Consider the following 18,941-nt stretch of genomic DNA (forward strand, 5'->3'; position numbering starts at 1 on the left):
GAAAAGAAATCCTCTCAGGAAGTGATGCACAGCGCAGACTTGATCAAGGAGTTGTTTATCCTCTCAACCCAGGATGAATCGTGACACAGGTCAGTAAGGGTGTCTCCAGGGTGCAGAATGTGATGCACAGCACAGACTTGATCAAGGAGTTGTTTATCCTCTCAACCCAGGATGAATCATGACACAGGTCGGTAAGGGTGTCTCCAGGGTGCAGAATGTGATGCACAGCACAGACTTGATCAAGGAGTTGTTTATCCTCTCAACCCAGGATGAATCGTGACACAGGTCAGTAAGGGTGTCTCCAGGGTGCAGAATGTGATGCACAGCACAGACTTGATCAAGGAGTTGTTTATCCTCTCAACCCAGGATGAATCGTGACACAGGTCAGTAAGGGTGTCTCCAGGGTGTCAGAATGTGAAACAGGAACCACCTTGTCTAATTTTTACTCACCTTTTGCTAACTGTATTGGAATCTTTTTGCCGATTTTACGTGTATTCGTCACCAGTTGCCTATCAGAAGTACCACCTGATAGAGTGGTTTCAGGAGCTCGACTCGGGATAGGTGGGGGGGCCTGGTTTGGAGAGGACGGATGTGTCTTTGGAGAAGGCGGGCGTTCGGAAAGACGATATGGTACCTCACCACCAGGTGGAGTCTGAGGTTGTGTTGGAACCATGGCAGAATTTGTTATATTATCATTTTTATCTTTTTCTTTTGGAATTGATAGATTTAACTTTTTCAAATTTGGTTTTGGTGGCGTGGGAGGTGGTTGCTTTGAAGGCTTTTTATCCGGTGGTTTGACAGCATTTAGTTTATGTTTGATGACTTTAAGGCGAATCTCATCAGACTGGAGGGCACCTTTGAACACTTCCTGCGCTCTGCAAAGACAATAGATACACATGAGGGCACCGCCACACCCAAAGTCAGTAAAGCAACCAAAAACATCATCTTGACCCCAATTTGACATTGCCTTGCCCGTGTAACCTTCTTGTGTGAGAGATTTTTGAGGTGGCATCACTGCAGGATGGGGCAGAGGAATAGCATAACCTGAGCTCAGCCACTGCTTCTTTATTTGGTGAGAGTCTCTAACCAGATCTGGAGCGTGTTCGACCCAGATTGTGAGATCAGTCCAACACCCATGGAAAGTCAGATACCCTAGATGCCAGTTTACTCACTTTGTGAAGCTAACATCCATGAGTGGAGTCTCATTGATCTCAATGATTTGATCCTGGACAGCCAGCTGTCCGTCCCGATGAATGCGACCTCCTGGCTCAATGCCCTGCACGATCAGGCCCGACTCCCTTGCCTCATCATCATAATGAGGTACGACGTGGATACCGAGGGGTCCACACTCATTCTTCATCACGATCACGTAGCCTTTATCATCCGCCGGCTGGACAGTGTCACCGTTTTGGTAGCCATGACCACCAAGAGGCTCCTTGCGCATGTCATGGAACTGCAAGAGAATGACAAGGTTAGCATGGTCAATATTATCACCTTGTTTGAGGCGATGATCATTCAAATGCCACTTGATCAAAGATACACTGCCACATGCTTCCGACCATTTGCAAATCTTAGAGATTCTACATTGAAGAAGAGTTCCTTCTGGAGGATTATAAGGTCAGTCCTTAATTTGCTGACATAATGATGTAAACAGTTCTTGACTACCTTATTTACTGTGGTAGCCACAGTGGAGAATACCCAGCACTTGCAAACCTAGCCTCAATCTGACATTCAAGTCATGATTCAACACTTTGGATTGTTCACTCACCATGTTCAGTGCCACAAACCAATCAAAAAGATCATGCACAAAGACCATAAGAATCAAACAAGCAAGGTTGGTTTTCAAGGGGGGACTGTGAGTGCTCATGCAAAACACTACAATCTACTAAGTCATGCATGTGCTTTGAACGTTTTCTCAATCACATGTCCTTGCCTATGTCACATGTTTTCCTGGGCCATCTGATAGAATGAGCTCTTCTCTCTGTAAGACTCTTCCCTAAAACCAAGGCTCAGCCGTATTTGGTCCCAAGCTAAAAACAGCAGTGACCCACTTGCGACATACAGAAAGTCCCCCCCCCCAACTGCTCGCTGATCATACCTGGTGGTAGTTATCCTCCAGCCTCTCATGTGCATCAAGCCACTTATACATCCCTGGCATATTCCCGAGTGACTTTCTCGCCGAGTCCCGTGCAAACGTGGACAACTCTCCCTCCTCTCCGATACGTCTGAGGTTGGAAGGGGGGCGTTCCTCACTCATCTCACTGTCACTGTACACAGCTTCCTAGAAAACAAGGCATGCCAATCAAGCAGTTGCTATGGTGATAAGCAAATCAGCTTTGCTACGGTCATATCAATAAGTTTTAAAGCCAATAATTAAAAAGTCTGCTGGAGGAAATGAAAGTGTATTAATTGGGATGATAGCCAAGCTTGAAAGAGACAAATCAAGCAGGTGTCTCACTAAGAGACATGTACACTAGACGAGACACTAGACAGACTGTCACACCCAGGGCTCTTCCTCCATCTGACAGACTGTCACACCAAGGACTCTTCCTCCATCCGACAGACTGTCACACCCAGGGCTCTTCCTCCATCTGACAGACTGTCACACCAAGGACTCTTCCTCCATCTGACAGACTGTCACACCCAGGGCTCTTCCTCCATCTGACAGACTGTCACACCCAGGGCTCTTCCTCCATCTGACAGACTGTCACACCCAGGGCTCTTCCTCCATCTGACAGACTGTCACACCCAGGGCTCTTCCTCCATCTGACAGACTGTCACACCCAGGGCTCTTCCTCCATCTGACAGACTGTCACACCAAGGGCTCTTCCTCCATCTGACAGACTGTCACACCCAGGGCTCTTCCTCCATCTGACAGACTGTCACACCAAGGGCTCTTCCTCCATCTGACAGACTGTCACACCCAGGGCTCTTCCTCCATCTGACAGACTGTCACACCCAGGGCTCTTCCTCCATCTGACAGACTGTCACACCCAGGGCTCTTCCTCCATCTGACAGACTGTCACACCCAGGGCTCTTCCTCCATCTGACAGACTGTTACACCCAGGGCTCTTCCTCCATCTGACAGACTGTCACACCAAGGGCTCTTCCTCCATCTGACAGACTGTCACACCCAGGGCTCTTCCTCCATCTGACAGACTGTCACACCCAGGGCTCTTCCTCCATCTGACAGACTGTCACACCCAGGGCTCTTCCTCCATCTGACAGACTGTCACACCCAGGGCTCTTCCTCCATCTGAAAGACTGTCACACCAAGGGCTCTTCCTCCATCTGACAGACTGTCACACCAAGGGCTCTTCCTCCATCTGACAGACTGTCACACCCAGGGCTCTTCCTCCATCTGACAGACTGTTACACCCAGGGCTCTTCCTCCATCTGACAGACTGTCACACCCAGGGCTCTTCCTCCATCTGACAGACTGTCACACCCAGGGCTCTTCCTCCATCTGACAGACTGTCACACCCAGGGCTCTTCCTCCATCTGACAGACTGTCACACCCAGGGCTCTTCCTCCATCTGACAGACTGTCACACCCAGGGCTCTTCCTCCATCTGACAGACTGTCACACCCAGGGCTCTTCCTCCATCTGACAGACTGTCACACCAAGGGCTCTTCCTCCATCTGACAGACTGTCACACCAAGGGCTCTTCCTCCATCTGACAGACTGTCACACCCAGGGCTCTTCCTCCATCTGACAGACTGTCACACCCAGGGCTCTTCCTCCATCTGACAGACTGTCACACCCAGGGCTCTTCCTCCATCTGACAGACTGTCACACCAAGGGCTCTTCCTCCATCTGACAGACTGTCACACCAAGGGCTCTTCCTCCATCTGACAGACTGTCACACCCAGGGCTCTTCCTCCATCTGACAGACTGTCACACCAAGGGCTCTTCCTCCATCTGACAGACTGTCACACCAAGGGCTCTTCCTCCATCTGACAGACTGTCACACCCAGGGCTCTTCCTCCATCTGACAGACTGTCACACCAAGGGCTCTTCCTCCATCTGACAGACTGTCACACCAAGGGCTCTTCCTCCATCTGACAGACTGTCACACCAAGGGCTCTTCCTCCATCTGACAGACTGTTACACCCAGGGCTCTTCCTCCATCTGACATACTGTCACACCCAGGGCTCTTCCTCCATCTGACAGACTGTCACACCAAGGGCTCTTCCTCCATCTGACAGACTGTCACACCCAGGGCTCTTCCTCCATCTGACAGACTGTCACACCCAGGGCTCTTCCTCCATCTGACAGACTGTCACACCAAGGGCTCTTCCTCCATCTGACAGACTGTTACACCAAGGGCTCTTCCTCCATCTGACAGACTGTCACACCAAGGGCTCTTCCTCCATCTGACAGACTGTCACACCAAGGGCTCTTCCTCCATCTGACAGACTGTCACACCAAGGGCTCTTCCTCCATCTGACAGACTGTCACACCAAGGGCTCTTCCTCCATCTGACAGACTGTCACACCAAGGGCTCTTCCTCCATCTGACAGACTGTCACACCAAGGGCTCTTCCTCCATCTGACAGACTGTCACACCAAGGGCTCTTCCTCCATCTGACAGACTGTTACACCCAGGGCTCTTCCTCCATCTGACAGACTGTCACACCCAGGGCTCTTCCTCCATCTGACAGACTGTCACACCAAGGGCTCTTCCTCCATCTGACAGACTGTCACACCCAGGGCTCTTCCTCCATCTGACAGACTGTCACACCCAGGGCTCTTCCTCCATCTGACAGAATGTCTTCCAGAGCTACAAGCCTTCGTCCATTTGTCTAACAGTGTTGCTGCCTCCATACATCAGCAGAAATGGTGACCCATAATCACTTATCAGTCAAATTGGTCTGAAGGGGTTAAAGTCCTGGTACAATTGCTGATAGCTTATCTTGCCTCCAGCGGCAATACAAGCAAGACCATCCACTTTTTCTCTCCATAAAATTCCAAACATACCACTGTAACATATCTTGTAATGTAGTTATTATCAAGCAGTTCATGTTTACTATGTTCCCAGGGAAAGTCCACCCCAAGAAAGCCAGCTACCAGGCTAACTTGATGTATCCCTGCATGGGGAGCCTCAATATACATAAGGAACCATACATAAGGTATCACTTACAGTGACATGAACCCTGCCTCTTGTGCACAGGCGTCACCCAGTTTCACAGATGATAACTCATATTCATAACAAGATACAATGTAGGTGTTATTTTCTTTGAAAGCAGAAACAGAAAGATAAGCATTCAAGAATGTGCAATGGCTGCTGCAGATCAGTGACTTGCCTCAGAACACAGCTGATGCAGAGACAAAGTTCCATCATGTTAAATGAACTCGAGCTCAATAAAGGAATGTTCCAATGGTAATTCTAGGCAATAACGGGAACGAGACCGTGGCAAATGTGCAGTTTATCTCAGTTAGTGAGAGAACACATCAACATAGAGTTATATGTGAAGTGGAGGTTGTCAGGAATTTGATCTTAGCAATTTCCTACAAAAACTGGAGTTGAACCACAAGTGATATGATATACTGGTGTCAATGAAAGCCCAATTATAGATATTGGCCATCGTTATGTAAAACTATACTTGGTAGTGTGAGGGAGGTCGTGTCACTCCCCGGGCATGCCGGGAAGACATCGGAAACATGCCCAACACCCACAAGCCCTGCACCACACAAATTCATTTTCACCCTGACAAGAAAGTGAGCAACAAGATGGATTTGTGGAGACGACGATGAATCGTCTGTTAAACAACCCAGGACAGAAGTTGCTGCCAAAACTGGGCAAAATGAAGTCAAAATATGGTTGCAGCACTGTTTGTTGATGAGTTAACTGTATTTGGATGAGGAACTTCCATGCAGGGTAACAGTTCACATTAAATACTTTGCAACATTGAACAGAAGGCCTAGTGGTGCATTAATTAAATCATGAACAGGCCCTATATCCATGAATGAGCATATGGACAAGATGAAAGAGGTTTTGAATATTGCATCAAGTGGTGAGCCAGCTGTCAAGTTTACTCTGACACAATCATGAACAGAGGGTCTACACCTAAAAGTAGGCAATATTTTTATCAGTGCTCACAAATCAAATTCAAACATAATATCAATAGTTATCAGCACAGCCAACCGTAAATCAATGTGAAAACTCCACTATACATCCCAAATTTAAGTATTTGTTACCAATTTTAAAAAAAAGAACAAAAAAGTTATTTCATAAAAAAACTAATTACAAAAATTCCTTCCATTTTTTCAAATTTTATTTAAAAACTCCACTATACATGTAAAAAATACCCAATTTAAGCATTGTTACCAATTTTTTTTCAAAAAAAACAAAAAATTTATTTCTTAAAAAAACTAATTTAACAAAAATTCCTTCCATCCCAAAACCAAAACATTCCAAAATGGATAAAAAATGGCAAAAATATTTCCGAATATCTCAAAATATTCCAAATATCTCAGAATATAAAAGATTCTGAAAAATTTATAAATAATTTTCGGATTTTTACGGTCTACCTTAACATTTTTGGGATTTTTACCGTAGGGATTCTTACCTACATTCATTGATATTACTCCTGCCCCCTCCCCTTTAATCTCTAGGCTCTCAGGCCTACTTTGACCACCACCAGTCCGTCAATTTGAACAATACCTATTTCAAAATCACAGAATCTCTTCAAAACTGCTCCATCAATGCTGTGAGCGATGGATGCTTTATCCTCTGGTGGATAAACTGACAACATCCAGGGTTGCAGCTTTATGCATCACTCATCAGAAGATGACTCATGGACCAGCGGCTGCTGTACAGAACCAAGATTTCACACAAAACTTGTGTTTTTTCTGCTTTTACGAAAGAGTGTTTCAGCTGCAGAGATATTCAAGGCGACAGTGGGAGAAAGAGAGCCTGGGTTGTGTAACTGCCGCTGTATCTTGTGACAGGCAATGCCAACTCACTCTTGATGACGTATCACCGCAGTTATCTCCGACAGGACGAGGATGGCAGCAGATAGTAGGAATCCTGGTTATTTCACAATCATCTCAGACTGATCATTGTAAGGGTGAGAGGAGTACAGCAGTGAGGGGAAAAGGTCACCAACTCATCAAAATCACCTGTCTATTCAAAGGAATAAGACAAGTTAGATAATCGCTGTTCAGTCCTATCTTGGTGTTTTATACAGTTTCATGACAATTGCAGTAATTTTCTCCTTCAGTGAGGTCCCTCAGAGTTTAAGATGCATTTTGACCTGGTGATGGATTGGGGTCAGGGAGAGGGATTCAATTGAAGGGCCACTTCAACCAGTGACCCATGGTCTCAAGCGGATTTGAGGGCCCATCCTATTTAAAATGATACCCTTGCCTTTGTTAGATTCAGAGGACCCCTAGACTGACACAATCTGCTCCAAAGTCTCCTCTTGAGATCATCTCTTCAAGACAAGGGAAACATACAAATACAAACTCTCCACTTCCCTAATCTTTGAAAGAAGTTTACATGGACCTTATGGTAAAGCCCAACTGATGTAACACATTCATCTGCACTTTCAGGTAGAGAGATTTCAACGAATTTCTTCAGAATCAGAGGCAGTCGTGTCAAATCTCTCAATATTCTGCATGATTTGGAAATTTAGAGGAGCACGACTGGAGACCTGGCGGATATTCTCTGACCATTCAAAATCAATGCCAGGTCATCAGTGCACACGCTTTCCTGTTAATAGCTGAGGAAATCTAGCCAGATACATTGCATGTTTAAAATCAATCAATCAATTCAATCAGGCATGACTGAATGCAATAATGATGAATAAAAAATCTTGAGCAGAGGCGAGATGATGACAGTGAATAAGCGATGAAGATGCATATTGATCTGGAGAGTAGATCACTGCATGGAGTGCATCACAGTGTCACTTGAAGACCCATGGGCATTCCACTGTCTCTCATACAGAATGTGCATGCCAACACGAGGAACCAATAACCAGCACACAATACAGGAAGTGGCATAATGGACTGTATGAAATAGGTTCAATAAATAAATTAAGATAAAGATCGTGAACAATGCAGACAATTACCTTGAGGTCTTGTGGAAAAATTTGATAGGGAACATTTTGCAAACATAATTACTGTGCACAATGGTTAGGTAAGTTCATAGCATGGTCCACTGGTTGATTGGTGTGTGACTTGATACATGGGCCTTGTTTGGCATTCAACAGGGGTAAACATGCTTGCATTCTGTGCCGTAGGGCATGCCAAGGGGAGAGGCCACAGGACCAACCAAACTTATGTACAAACTTCGTTCCTTGGGACAAGTTCAAGGGTCCTATTTCTTATTGTCAGAAGGACTGTCTTGCAGATGTAAACACCATGCTTGATCATTCAACTGGAACTCATCTCACCATCACATGAGCTCCCAGTGTTACACATAATCAATGAGACGGAATTGAATTTGGCAGACGTTACCTTGGAGTATTCAGCAAGCTGTTAGTAATCGAAGTAACCAGAAGCCATGCCACATTTTAGATGACAAACTACATTCACTTACCCTCGCATCATTGGACGGTCCTGGACTATCTTCAATGGAAGCAATGGCCGACCAACGACTGGTTTTGTTTTTTGGTAAAGTGTTATTTCCACCTTGGTTTTCATCGCTGGTGCCGATTTGATTGAGTGATGGCTCACTGCCCCGGCGGACGGTTAGATTGGTGCCTGGAATGAAGGAAGCAGTCGTCAAGATAGCAAAATATAAGATGGCAAAGAAGAGGAGATATGTTCCTGTTAAACAGGTGTTGTGTTAATCAGGACTCATGATATGAAACACACCAACCACTTCTTTGCGCACTTCATTTCCATCAATGAACAATAACACTGACTTTCAGCTGCACACAGCCCTCAGTATGTCATTCACATGAACACTGACTTTCAGCTGCACACAGCCCTCAGTATGTCATTCACATGAACACTGACTTTCAGCTGTACACAGCCCTCAGTATATCATTCACATGAACACTGACTTTCAGCTGCACACAGCCCTCAGTATGTCATTCACATGAACACTGACTTTCAGCTTCACACAGCCCTCAATATATCATTCACATGAACACTGACTTTCAGCTGTACACAGCCCTCAGTATATCATTCACATGAACACTGACTTTCAGCTGCACACAGCCCTCAGTATGTCATTCACATGAACACTGACTTTCAGCTGTACACAGCCCTCAGTATGTCATTCACATGAACACTGATTTCAGCTGTACACAGCCCTCAGTATGTCATTCACATGAACACTGACTTTCAGCTGCACACAGCCCTCAGTATGTCATTCACATGAACACTGACTTTCAGCTGCACACAGCCTTCAGTATGTCATTCACATGAACACTGACTTTCAGCTGTACACAGCCCTCAGTATGTCATTCACATGCAGCAGTTACTAAACCACACTCCATCTTGTTTCTCTCCACAAAACGCTCTCATTCCTACTTGACTCAAAATATTAACAGTTCAAGATGAACAATTTTGGGTCAAGTTAGAAAACAGCCAATTATTAGAAATTGTGATGAGGAATATTACCATCAGAATAATGGTAACAAAACCTTGGTAGGCAAAAGCATACTGGCAGCTACATTTACATAAACAGCAAAGTTTAGATCAATGGTAGTTTTACATGCAAATTTATGGCGTGTATTTTAATCATCAAGTTCTGATTCAAATGCAAAATATGGTAATGACACATTGAGGTGCTATTTGGAATGTTTGGGGAATAGATCTAGCTAGTCATCATGTACATGACTATAAGAAACATACCCAAAGTTAAATCATTCGGGGTGATGAGCACATCATTTTGATGATTTCTGGATGAATACATCGGACGGAATGCCTTCTCTTGCAAGTCTCCCCCATGGAAGATGTCGGGACTAGCCGTCCCAGCGGAACTTGCACTCGTTCCATCGCCTCCATTATGGGGCAAAGAGGGCGCTCGTTGCTCCTCAAAATAGGCAATAATCTGAAAGACATAACATGGAAACAACATTCAGTCGGTCGACTGGAAATTCTCTGCCCTGAAATAACACAGGATCCTAAGTGCATGCACCATGGACTGAAATAACACAGGATCCTAAGTGCATGCACCATGGACTGAAATAACACAGGATCCTAAGTGCATGCACCATGGACTGAAATAACACAGGATCCTAAGTGCATGCACCATGGACTGAAATAACACAGGATCCTAAGTGTATGCACCATGGACTGAAATAACACAGGATCCTAAGTGTATGCACCATGGACAGCACAACACTCAGCCTTTATTTTACAGTGGAGCAGCAATGGTGAATCTATTTGTCTCACTTTGCCAAGGATAACATGCCTTGGAACTAGCTCCAACATCAACCAAACAAATGGGCACTTATCAAGCCACAAAGCCACACACCACAAATGGTGTGAATGAAACAATAGACCTGCATCAACAAGTTCTTTATCAATCATCGTGATAAGTGCACCCAGATTAACTTCCATCAATCACATACCATAATTGGGTGCTTGTTGGCCCTGACATTACCTACATTGTGCTTGATAAACAGTACAATACATAATAGGGTTTGTTTATATAAGAAGAAATTTATATCAAATATAATCAATGACCTAGTTTTTGTCAAATTTGGCACAGGATTTTTTTGTAATCTATCAGGTGAAGCACGGCCGAGGTACTTGCACCAGCTGTGAACAAGAGATCAAACCATGGCCCAAATCAACTGATTCGTACTTGGACTGGCATGCCTGCTGCCCATCAGATCAATCAAGTCACGTATCAGGGGCATTATAAGTCCATACAAGACATATTGGCAGGTAGTGCATTACAGGCTGTCTGCTGTATGTATTACAGGAAAGACACTGGGAAAACCAGGGGAACTCAAGTCGAATAGAATTCAGACATACATGCCAGTCAAGCGACCTGTCTGAAGGACAAGGCATTGAAGATGCCCACACCCCACTTATGAAAAGTCCTGGTATAAATCTTGGTAGGCCAACGCGTGTGACAGCCAACACGTCTGTGTCTGCAGGAAGGCTGAAGGCTTCACATAAGGTGTGGAGGGAAAGTTGGCCTTGACATGACTTACCTGTTCACGGTCATCTGCGACATCGATCAGTTGATCATCAGGATCGAGAATGCCGTCATCGTTGGCTGTCTTCAGAGTATGCACATGGATCCAGTGGTCGAGGGGCTGCAATGAGAGGAGGTCAACATAAAACAACTCGCATACTCAACACTCAGAATATCATCAAAGGCATAGTGGAGCTACCTCAGGAGAAAAGGAGAAAATCGTATTCTGTTAGGGTCTGGTCAACAATTCATACCAGGGCTGTCACTAAGTGTCAGAGTGGGGCAGTCGTGAGACTGGGGAATTTAACCTCCGAGGTTACAAGTTCGACTTCCAGTCGGTCCATGTCTTCATGTGACAGGGTCACTCCCTTCAGAAGCGCAGGTTTCGTCTGGGGGCTCCGGTTTCCTCCTACTTTACAGTACAAATCACCTAATATTGTTTGTACATGTACAGCTAAATACATTGTAAACATTCTTTATTAGTTGACGCTCAAATCTTTACTCATTATATGTCATGATGTACATGATGTATTCATGTGTCTCCAAGTCCAAGTCTCCTGTGAGTTTCTAGAAAGGTCTGACAGGAGAAACTATATGAACTGTCAAGGATATTTTGTTCCGAATCTCATGAAACTGATGATGCCAACCAAGCCGAGGCTCCGGTTTATCAACAGTTGAAAAGTTGGTGAAATTGGTGGTGACTTGTCCAACCCACAAGTAAACACAAAAAGTGTCAACACATGACAACATTTCCTTCTGTTTTCAGTGTGAGTTGTATACGGGATGTGTGTATGTGAAATTAGAATGGCATGATGCCATGCCACCTGCCAATACCTTTTGTGTCATCTAAACACCCCAAAGGTTTGATGTGTGTCCACAATATCCGTTTACATACAGGTATGTCTAGCTGTTATTGTATGGTGGACCCTCAAGCATGTCAGGCATAGAGCTGGCTAAGACCTCAGCTATGTCACACTTATTATGAATTGTGGATATGGAATGGGAGAGAAGGCTTTCATGAATAGACTATTCAAGAGATCTTCTCTTACTCAAGCCTACACTTAGATCTGTGTCCTGGGGCCAGACTATTTTTATGAGTGAATAACACCAGAGGAATCTGGACATCCTATCAAAGTCACATCACCCGGCTGACTCAGTTGGCGGGGTTTGATCACTGCCACCACTGCAATGGCAGTCGGTGCTCTCCAAAATGGCCTTCTCGTTCGTTCCCACTCAAACCTTCTCTCACATTTCCCAGTACCCGAGGCCAGAATGGCTCCTAAGTCTGGCGCCAAAACCATCAATTCAGAGGCCTGAGTTGGCAGAAGGTTTTTGCTTCGTCAGTATGGTGGGTGATTTTTTATTTGCCTTTTTTACAACTTTGATGCTGGATACTCTCAGCACAGAAAACCTGACAAAATTACTGCAGGATTAATTCAAAAGCATGATATGCAAATGGATGGAATCACAAGAAGAGACTTTATCTGCCATAATTTATGTCTGTGTTCCACAGCCACCTGCTCAGGCTGCACATAACAGGGCTGAGTGTCCCCCTCAGCTCTCCAGGGCAAGCATGATTTTGATATTCTCTGACTTGTGCAGTTGAATGGACCCAGCACAGGGGCCCATTTGTGTCAACACCCGCAGCCCACGCACCCATTAAAGTTCCCACCCTTTTTTCGACCCTTTCCCAACTCAGCCCTGAACTTCCTATGAACAAACCACCTGTCACAACATGAACCAGAGACACTGACCATTGGGGGCTATTGTAGTCATGTGACCTTTTGCTGGGAATGTGACAGATGGGTGATAAAGTATGAAATGTATTCCATTTTTCATCTTAGCTGCAATATTTTTATTCCAATGTGCATGAGAAATAATGTAGCACATCACTGCCAGGTTTTAGCTGCTTGTGACTTCAGTTCGACCAAGCTGAGGCAATCTGTGATCACTGTAAAGTCACCCAGGAGAAGACACCTTATGAGATCTGGCTGTAAAGTCACCCAGGAGAAGACACCTTATGAGATCTGGCTGTAAAGTCACCCAGGAGAAGACACCTTATGAGATCAGGCTGTAAAGTCACCCAGGAGAAGACACCTTATGAGATCAGGCTGTAAAGTCACCCAGGAGAAGACACCTTATGAGATCAGGCTGTAAAGTCACCCAGGAGAAGACACCTTATGAGATCTGGCTGTAAAGTCACCCAGGAGAAGACACCTTATGAGATCTGGCTGTAAAGTCACCCAGGAGAAGACACCTTATGAGATCTCATATGCAACCAACACTCTTTCATTGCACTCCATGAAGTACAATGCATGAACATGAGATCACCCACACACACACTACTAACACACATGAACAACAAGGTGGTTTGACCTCCACTGCTTTGATCAGTGCAATGTGAACCCCTGAAGATACTCAACCCATTGAGTGATTGACCAGTCACTCCTCTCTAAGAACAATGCCTGAATAGAAGTAAAGTAAATATAGAATGGTTCTGGTTGATGAGGGTCAGTGCATCACAGGGGTCATCATCTGTCTTGCCCCAACACACCTGACAGACTCACTGGTTTTTACATGTACAGTTCATCCACATCAAGACGATTCATACTTTGTTTGGTGGCAAGGCCTGTTGGCAAGGGTAGAGAGAGAAAGCTCCTTCATGTCAAACATGTGACAAGCACAGGTAAAATTGTTGCAGAAACTGAAGTTCATCCCTGGGGCTCAAAGAAGTGCCATTCAGAGAATCGAACTGCATTTTCTACGAGGGGTCAACGACATGACCCTGGACTGGCCCTGCACTGTAACAGCAACACTGGATGGTTTGCAAGCACTTATTGGCTCAAATCCTTTCCTGGACTGGCCCTGCACTGCAACAGCAACACTGGATGGTTTGCAAGCACTTATTGGCTCAAATCCTTTCCTGGACTGGCCCTGCACTGTAACAGCAACACGGGATGGTTTGCAAGCACTTATTGGCTCAAATCCTTTCCTGGGCTGGCCCTGCACTGTAACAGCAACACTGGATGGTTTGCAAGCACTTATTGGCTCAAATCCTTTCCTGGGCTGGCCCTGCACTGTAACAGCAACACGGGATGGTTTGCAAGCACTTATTGGCTCAAATCCTTTCCTGGACTGGCCCTGCACTGCAACAGCAACACTGGATGGTTTGCAAGCACTTATTGGCTCAAATCCTTTCCTGGACTGGCCCTGCACTGTAACAGCAACACTGGATGGTTTGCAAGCACTTATTGGCTCAAATCCTTTCCTGGACTGGCCCTGCACTGAAACAGCAACACGGGATGGTTTGCAAGCACTTATTGGCTCAAATCCTTTCCTGGGCTAGCCCTTTTATAGTCAGCCTACAAACAAATGGCCACCACAAAACTAGTACCAGTCGATCTGTCTGACACAGGAGAGATAGATTTTCAAACCAACTTACAACTGAAGACTGACGAGTGAGGTTATTCCTTTGAAAGGGCAGTTCTTGATAACTACGAAACGTCCTGAACATTTCTTCAACAAATCAAAATTCCAAATAAAATACGACCATAACGCCCAAACGAATTCAGACAGGGAAATGGGTGCATATGTCAGGTGAGCTGTATGTCCTGGTATGGTAAGCACATCAAATATATATAGTTCTTGCCTTAATACATATACTTGCAGGATCAATTCTACATAGGCCTATGCCATTATGTGGAGGCATTTCTTTGAGGGATTTACACCCCACATGCTGAGAAATGTTCACCTTGATCAGAGACACAGGCAAGGACAAATAAGACAGTGTGCACTTCGAGATGTTCATGAAAACAGTCTTGACTGTCCCAGCTGCACCCTTCTGGGTCAAAAACTGAAAACAGTGGAAACACTGTATGCCAGAAAGTTACGTAGAATGGATGTCCTCAGTTTTAAGGCACAACAAGGGCATACACAATCTCTCACCCCTGGGGCAGACAAGGGCATACACAATCTCTCACCCCTGGGGCAGACATGATATCAATTTGACATGTTAATTCAATTAACATGTATCACAGGAGCTCAATTTCTTGTCTCCATGAAGCTGTTACTGATGGCAGTACCTTGTCTTACACTACAGTCATAGACCATATCCTGCAATACATTAGCTTGCCACAACAATTTGGTCCAAAACAGTGTGCAGATTCTATTCCTAAAACTATTCCATAAAGCACAAACAATATTGGCATCTAAATCATGCACCACTGATCCCACATTCAAGGCACTGTTACATTGCATAATCACTGAACCAATATCCTCGAACAAAGAGATCAATGATTAGCTCACTTTTGTACACTATTGTAGCTTTGACATGCTCAAAACATGTTGTTGTTATGCTCACTCCAAAATGCAGTACTTTATAAGGCACAGTTGTTGGTCAAAGTTGCTATTCCCTTATTTCTATTGCTGGGTTCCAAATGGGTCTGATGTTACAGTATGTAAATAATGGGATCTAAAGCTTGAAGAAACATGGACACTATCTCAAACAAAATGTCGCATTCTTCCAGTAACCCTGAATGTTTCCATGTACCTTCAAAACATAACTTTTCCATGAAAAGTGAGAAGACCCTTGATCTGAGCTATACCAAAGGTGATTCACATTTCCAGTTTTACTGAAAAACCTGTTTCAATCAAAGTCTCATGACTTGGAGACATGCAAACTGGCAAATTCACCCAATACTTGAGTATTGGGATACAAAATCAACATCAAGTATGTCTACTAACTCTTGTTTGTTACTTTGCACCTGTAAACAAACATTCCTCCCAACCTGAGAAATGTCTCCTCCACTTACAATTTGAGAGTATGAACATGAAACATGGGTTTCAAGTGAACCAGTCCATGTTGAAACCTCGAGAGATGAAGAGATACATTAGCAGACGCTACAAGTAGACATTTGACGAACAACTTACCAGGTGAAAAGGGTGTTTTTCATCAAATCGCAACCCAAAGCCAAAGCCTGGACTCGAGGAGCGCTGGGAGTTATTGCCAGCAGGAGTTACAAATGCACTCGATGGTCAGGATTATTGAATGCACCAGGGAAGGTAAACAAACCTTCCACCAACAGTTTGTCGACATAGCCACTACATGTACCCAGATCATTAACATATCCTAGCTATCCTCCTCTCACCATCTTGCATCAACTGCATAGCCACTACATGTACCCAGATCATTAACATATCCTAGCTATCCTCCTCTCACCATCTTGCATCAACTGCATAGCCACTACATGTACCCATCTTTGCTTTCGTCCTCTTACCCTCTTGCATCAACTGCATAGACTAGCTTAGCAGGTAACCAGCCAACATCTGTAGCTTAGCAAGTAACCAGCCAACATCTGTAGCTTAGCAGGTAACCAGCCAACATCTGCAGCTTAGCAGGTAACCAGCCAACATCTGTAGCTTAGCAGGTAACCAGCCAACATCTGTAGCTTAGCAGGTAACCAGCCAACATCTGTAGCTTAGCAGGTAACCAGCCAACATCTGTAGCTTAGCAAGTAACCAGCAGTTAATCTCTGATCATGATTGAGTTGTCAGTGACCAGGCTGTAGCTGTCAGCAACAGGAAGCAGACAGATTGGAAACATCCCCCTCAACCGGGGAAGCCAAACCATGTCAGCTGCAGCTGCGTGGGTTGGTTTACACAACATTTCAATCCTCACTTTCCAACTGGAAAGTTAATAACCAATTACTTACTTTTCGACTGGCTTTTCTGTAGCGTACTTTAGACTTCTCAATCAGATCACTGACTAGTAAGCTTCCGTCCCCGCACGGCACTATCACACGTACATCTCCAAAACTGACTGTTACTTTCATGGTCTATGATCATTCCATAGTCTGATTCCTGACGAAATTCTAACTTACAAGTGACAAACTTTATAAAATATTCCATAGAAATGACAACTTCTCGTGAAAAGAGTGAGTCAATAGACCACAAGTAACTTCCTTACAATGAACACAGTCGATCAATCCACTTCACATAGAATCATAAACTTAGAAAGTATTCCAAATCCAATTGAAATTGACACAGCTTCCTCATTTGTTTGTCATTTCATCACTTAACTGAACAATTGAAATTCATCTTCTTACTCCAAAATGGATATCCTTCACCAGTCTGAAATATAAACGAGAATAAACATAGATCTATCGAAAAGAAAAGTGGAAGAGGCAAAATCATGCCAGTCATGTCACAACACATTGTCATTAATCACAAGACGATAATGTCATCACAGATATTATTAACATCAGCCAGGGCTGGGTAGCAACAAGGCAAACTTGTAGCATGCTACCAAAAACTGTAGTAAGAGCAGCAGTGAGGACTCGATAGACCCTCAAGTACACCAGGGGGAGGAAGCCACTGCTGGTCCAAACTAAATATAGGTGCAACAAACAAAAGATCATGTGGTGTGGTTTGCTGCTTGTGTGGTCAGCAGTGACTTCCTCCAACTGGGGTAAGGGTCTCTATTGAGTTATGCCAGATCAGAATGGTAGAAATTTCCTGCACCTCTTAATAGCCTTTTTGCACAAGCACAGGACAGAACGGTTTCAACAAGAATACGAATGCGCACTTGACGAGACTCAGAAGGCCTACTAGTGTACAGTGGTACTGTTGTTAGTCAACTTCACGAGACTCAGAAGGCCTACTGTACCGTGGTACTGTTGTTAGTCAACTTCACGAGACTCAGAAGGCCTACTGTACCGTGGTACTGTTGTTAGTCAACTTCACGAGACTCAGAAGGCCTACTGTACCGTGGTACTGTTGTTAGTCAACTTCACGAGACTCAGAAGGCCTACTGTACCGTGGTACTGTTGTTAGTCAACTTCACGAGACTCAGAAGACCTACTGTACCGTGGTACTGTTGTTAGTCAACTTCACGAGACTCAGAAGGCCTACTGTACCGTGGTACTGTTGTTAGTCAACTTCACGAGACTCAGAAGACCTACTGTACCGTGGTACTGTTGTTAGTCAACTTCACGAGACTCAGAAGGCCTACTGTACCGTGGTTGTTAGTCAACTTCACGAGACTCAGAAGGCCTACTGTACCGTGGTACTGTTGTTAGTCAACTTCACGAGACTCAGAAGGCCTACTGTACCGTGGTACTGTTGTTAGTCAACTTCACGAGACTCAGAAGACCTACTGTACCGTTGTACTGTTGTTAGTCAACTTCACGAGACTCAGAAGGCCTACTGTACCGTGGTACTGTTGTTAGTCAACTTCACGAGACTCAGAAGGCCTACTGTACCGTGGTACTGTTGTTAGTCAACTTCACGAGACTCAGAAGGCCTATTGTACCGTGGTACTGTTGATAGTCAACTTCACGAGACTCAGAAGGCCTATTGTACCGTGCCCGTGGTACTGTTGTTAGTCAACTTAATACTGTACAGAGTCAGCCAAGATAAGACAATGCCAAACAAACTTTGTTAAAATGTCCTCATCAGACATTTATGACAGTATTGACTGTGTATATACGTATACATAGGCTTATAGAACAATGTTTATGCTAGTAGTATGCTGGGCATGGGCCTATCACTCATGTTGATATCATCAGACGACATCACTGCAGTCTGCATCACAGTACACATTCATGACATGGAATGGATCGTACACATACAATTTTCAATTTCCCTCACCACTATAAAAAGATAAAGTACATCGAAATCCGAATTGGAAAAAAACATTCTCATGTTGAATCACTAACATAGAGCATTCTTGAGCCTGCTTGTCCACAAGGATGGGCGAGATCGAGATAGCTGCCACAATTCCTGGAATATCACAAGCCCTGAGACACCAAGTCTTCATCTTGATTCGGAATTGCGGT

General features: G+C 44.6%; 1 protein-coding gene across 11 annotated transcripts in view; it reads right to left on the minus strand.

Annotated features, from left to right (window-relative positions):
* Nucleotides 1-18,941, minus strand: part of LOC135500102 (partitioning defective 3 homolog) — a 38,022-nt gene extending 19,081 nt beyond the window's left edge. For 9 of the 11 annotated variants that reach the window (XM_064791275.1, XM_064791276.1, XM_064791281.1 and 6 more), the window contains exons 1-8: nucleotides 18,822-18,941; nucleotides 16,818-17,235; nucleotides 11,123-11,227; nucleotides 9,810-10,008; nucleotides 8,545-8,708; nucleotides 2,099-2,281; nucleotides 1,173-1,453; nucleotides 451-875 (exon numbers count right to left, since the gene is read on the minus strand). In XM_064791275.1, the coding sequence (XP_064647345.1) occupies nucleotides 451-875; nucleotides 1,173-1,453; nucleotides 2,099-2,281; nucleotides 8,545-8,708; nucleotides 9,810-10,008; nucleotides 11,123-11,227; nucleotides 16,818-16,937 (1,477 nt within the window). In that variant the 5' untranslated portion in view covers nucleotides 16,938-17,235; nucleotides 18,822-18,941. Of the gene's footprint in view, nucleotides 1-450; nucleotides 876-1,172; nucleotides 1,454-2,098; nucleotides 2,282-8,544; nucleotides 8,709-9,809; nucleotides 10,009-11,122; nucleotides 11,228-16,817; nucleotides 17,236-18,753 lie in introns of all 11 variants that reach the window. The other 2 variants (XM_064791274.1, XM_064791282.1) reach the window with 2 other exon arrangements.

This window comes from Lineus longissimus, chromosome 16, assembly GCF_910592395.1.
Source record: "Lineus longissimus chromosome 16, tnLinLong1.2, whole genome shotgun sequence".
Classification (NCBI taxonomy): Eukaryota; Metazoa; Nemertea; class Pilidiophora; order Heteronemertea; family Lineidae; genus Lineus; species Lineus longissimus.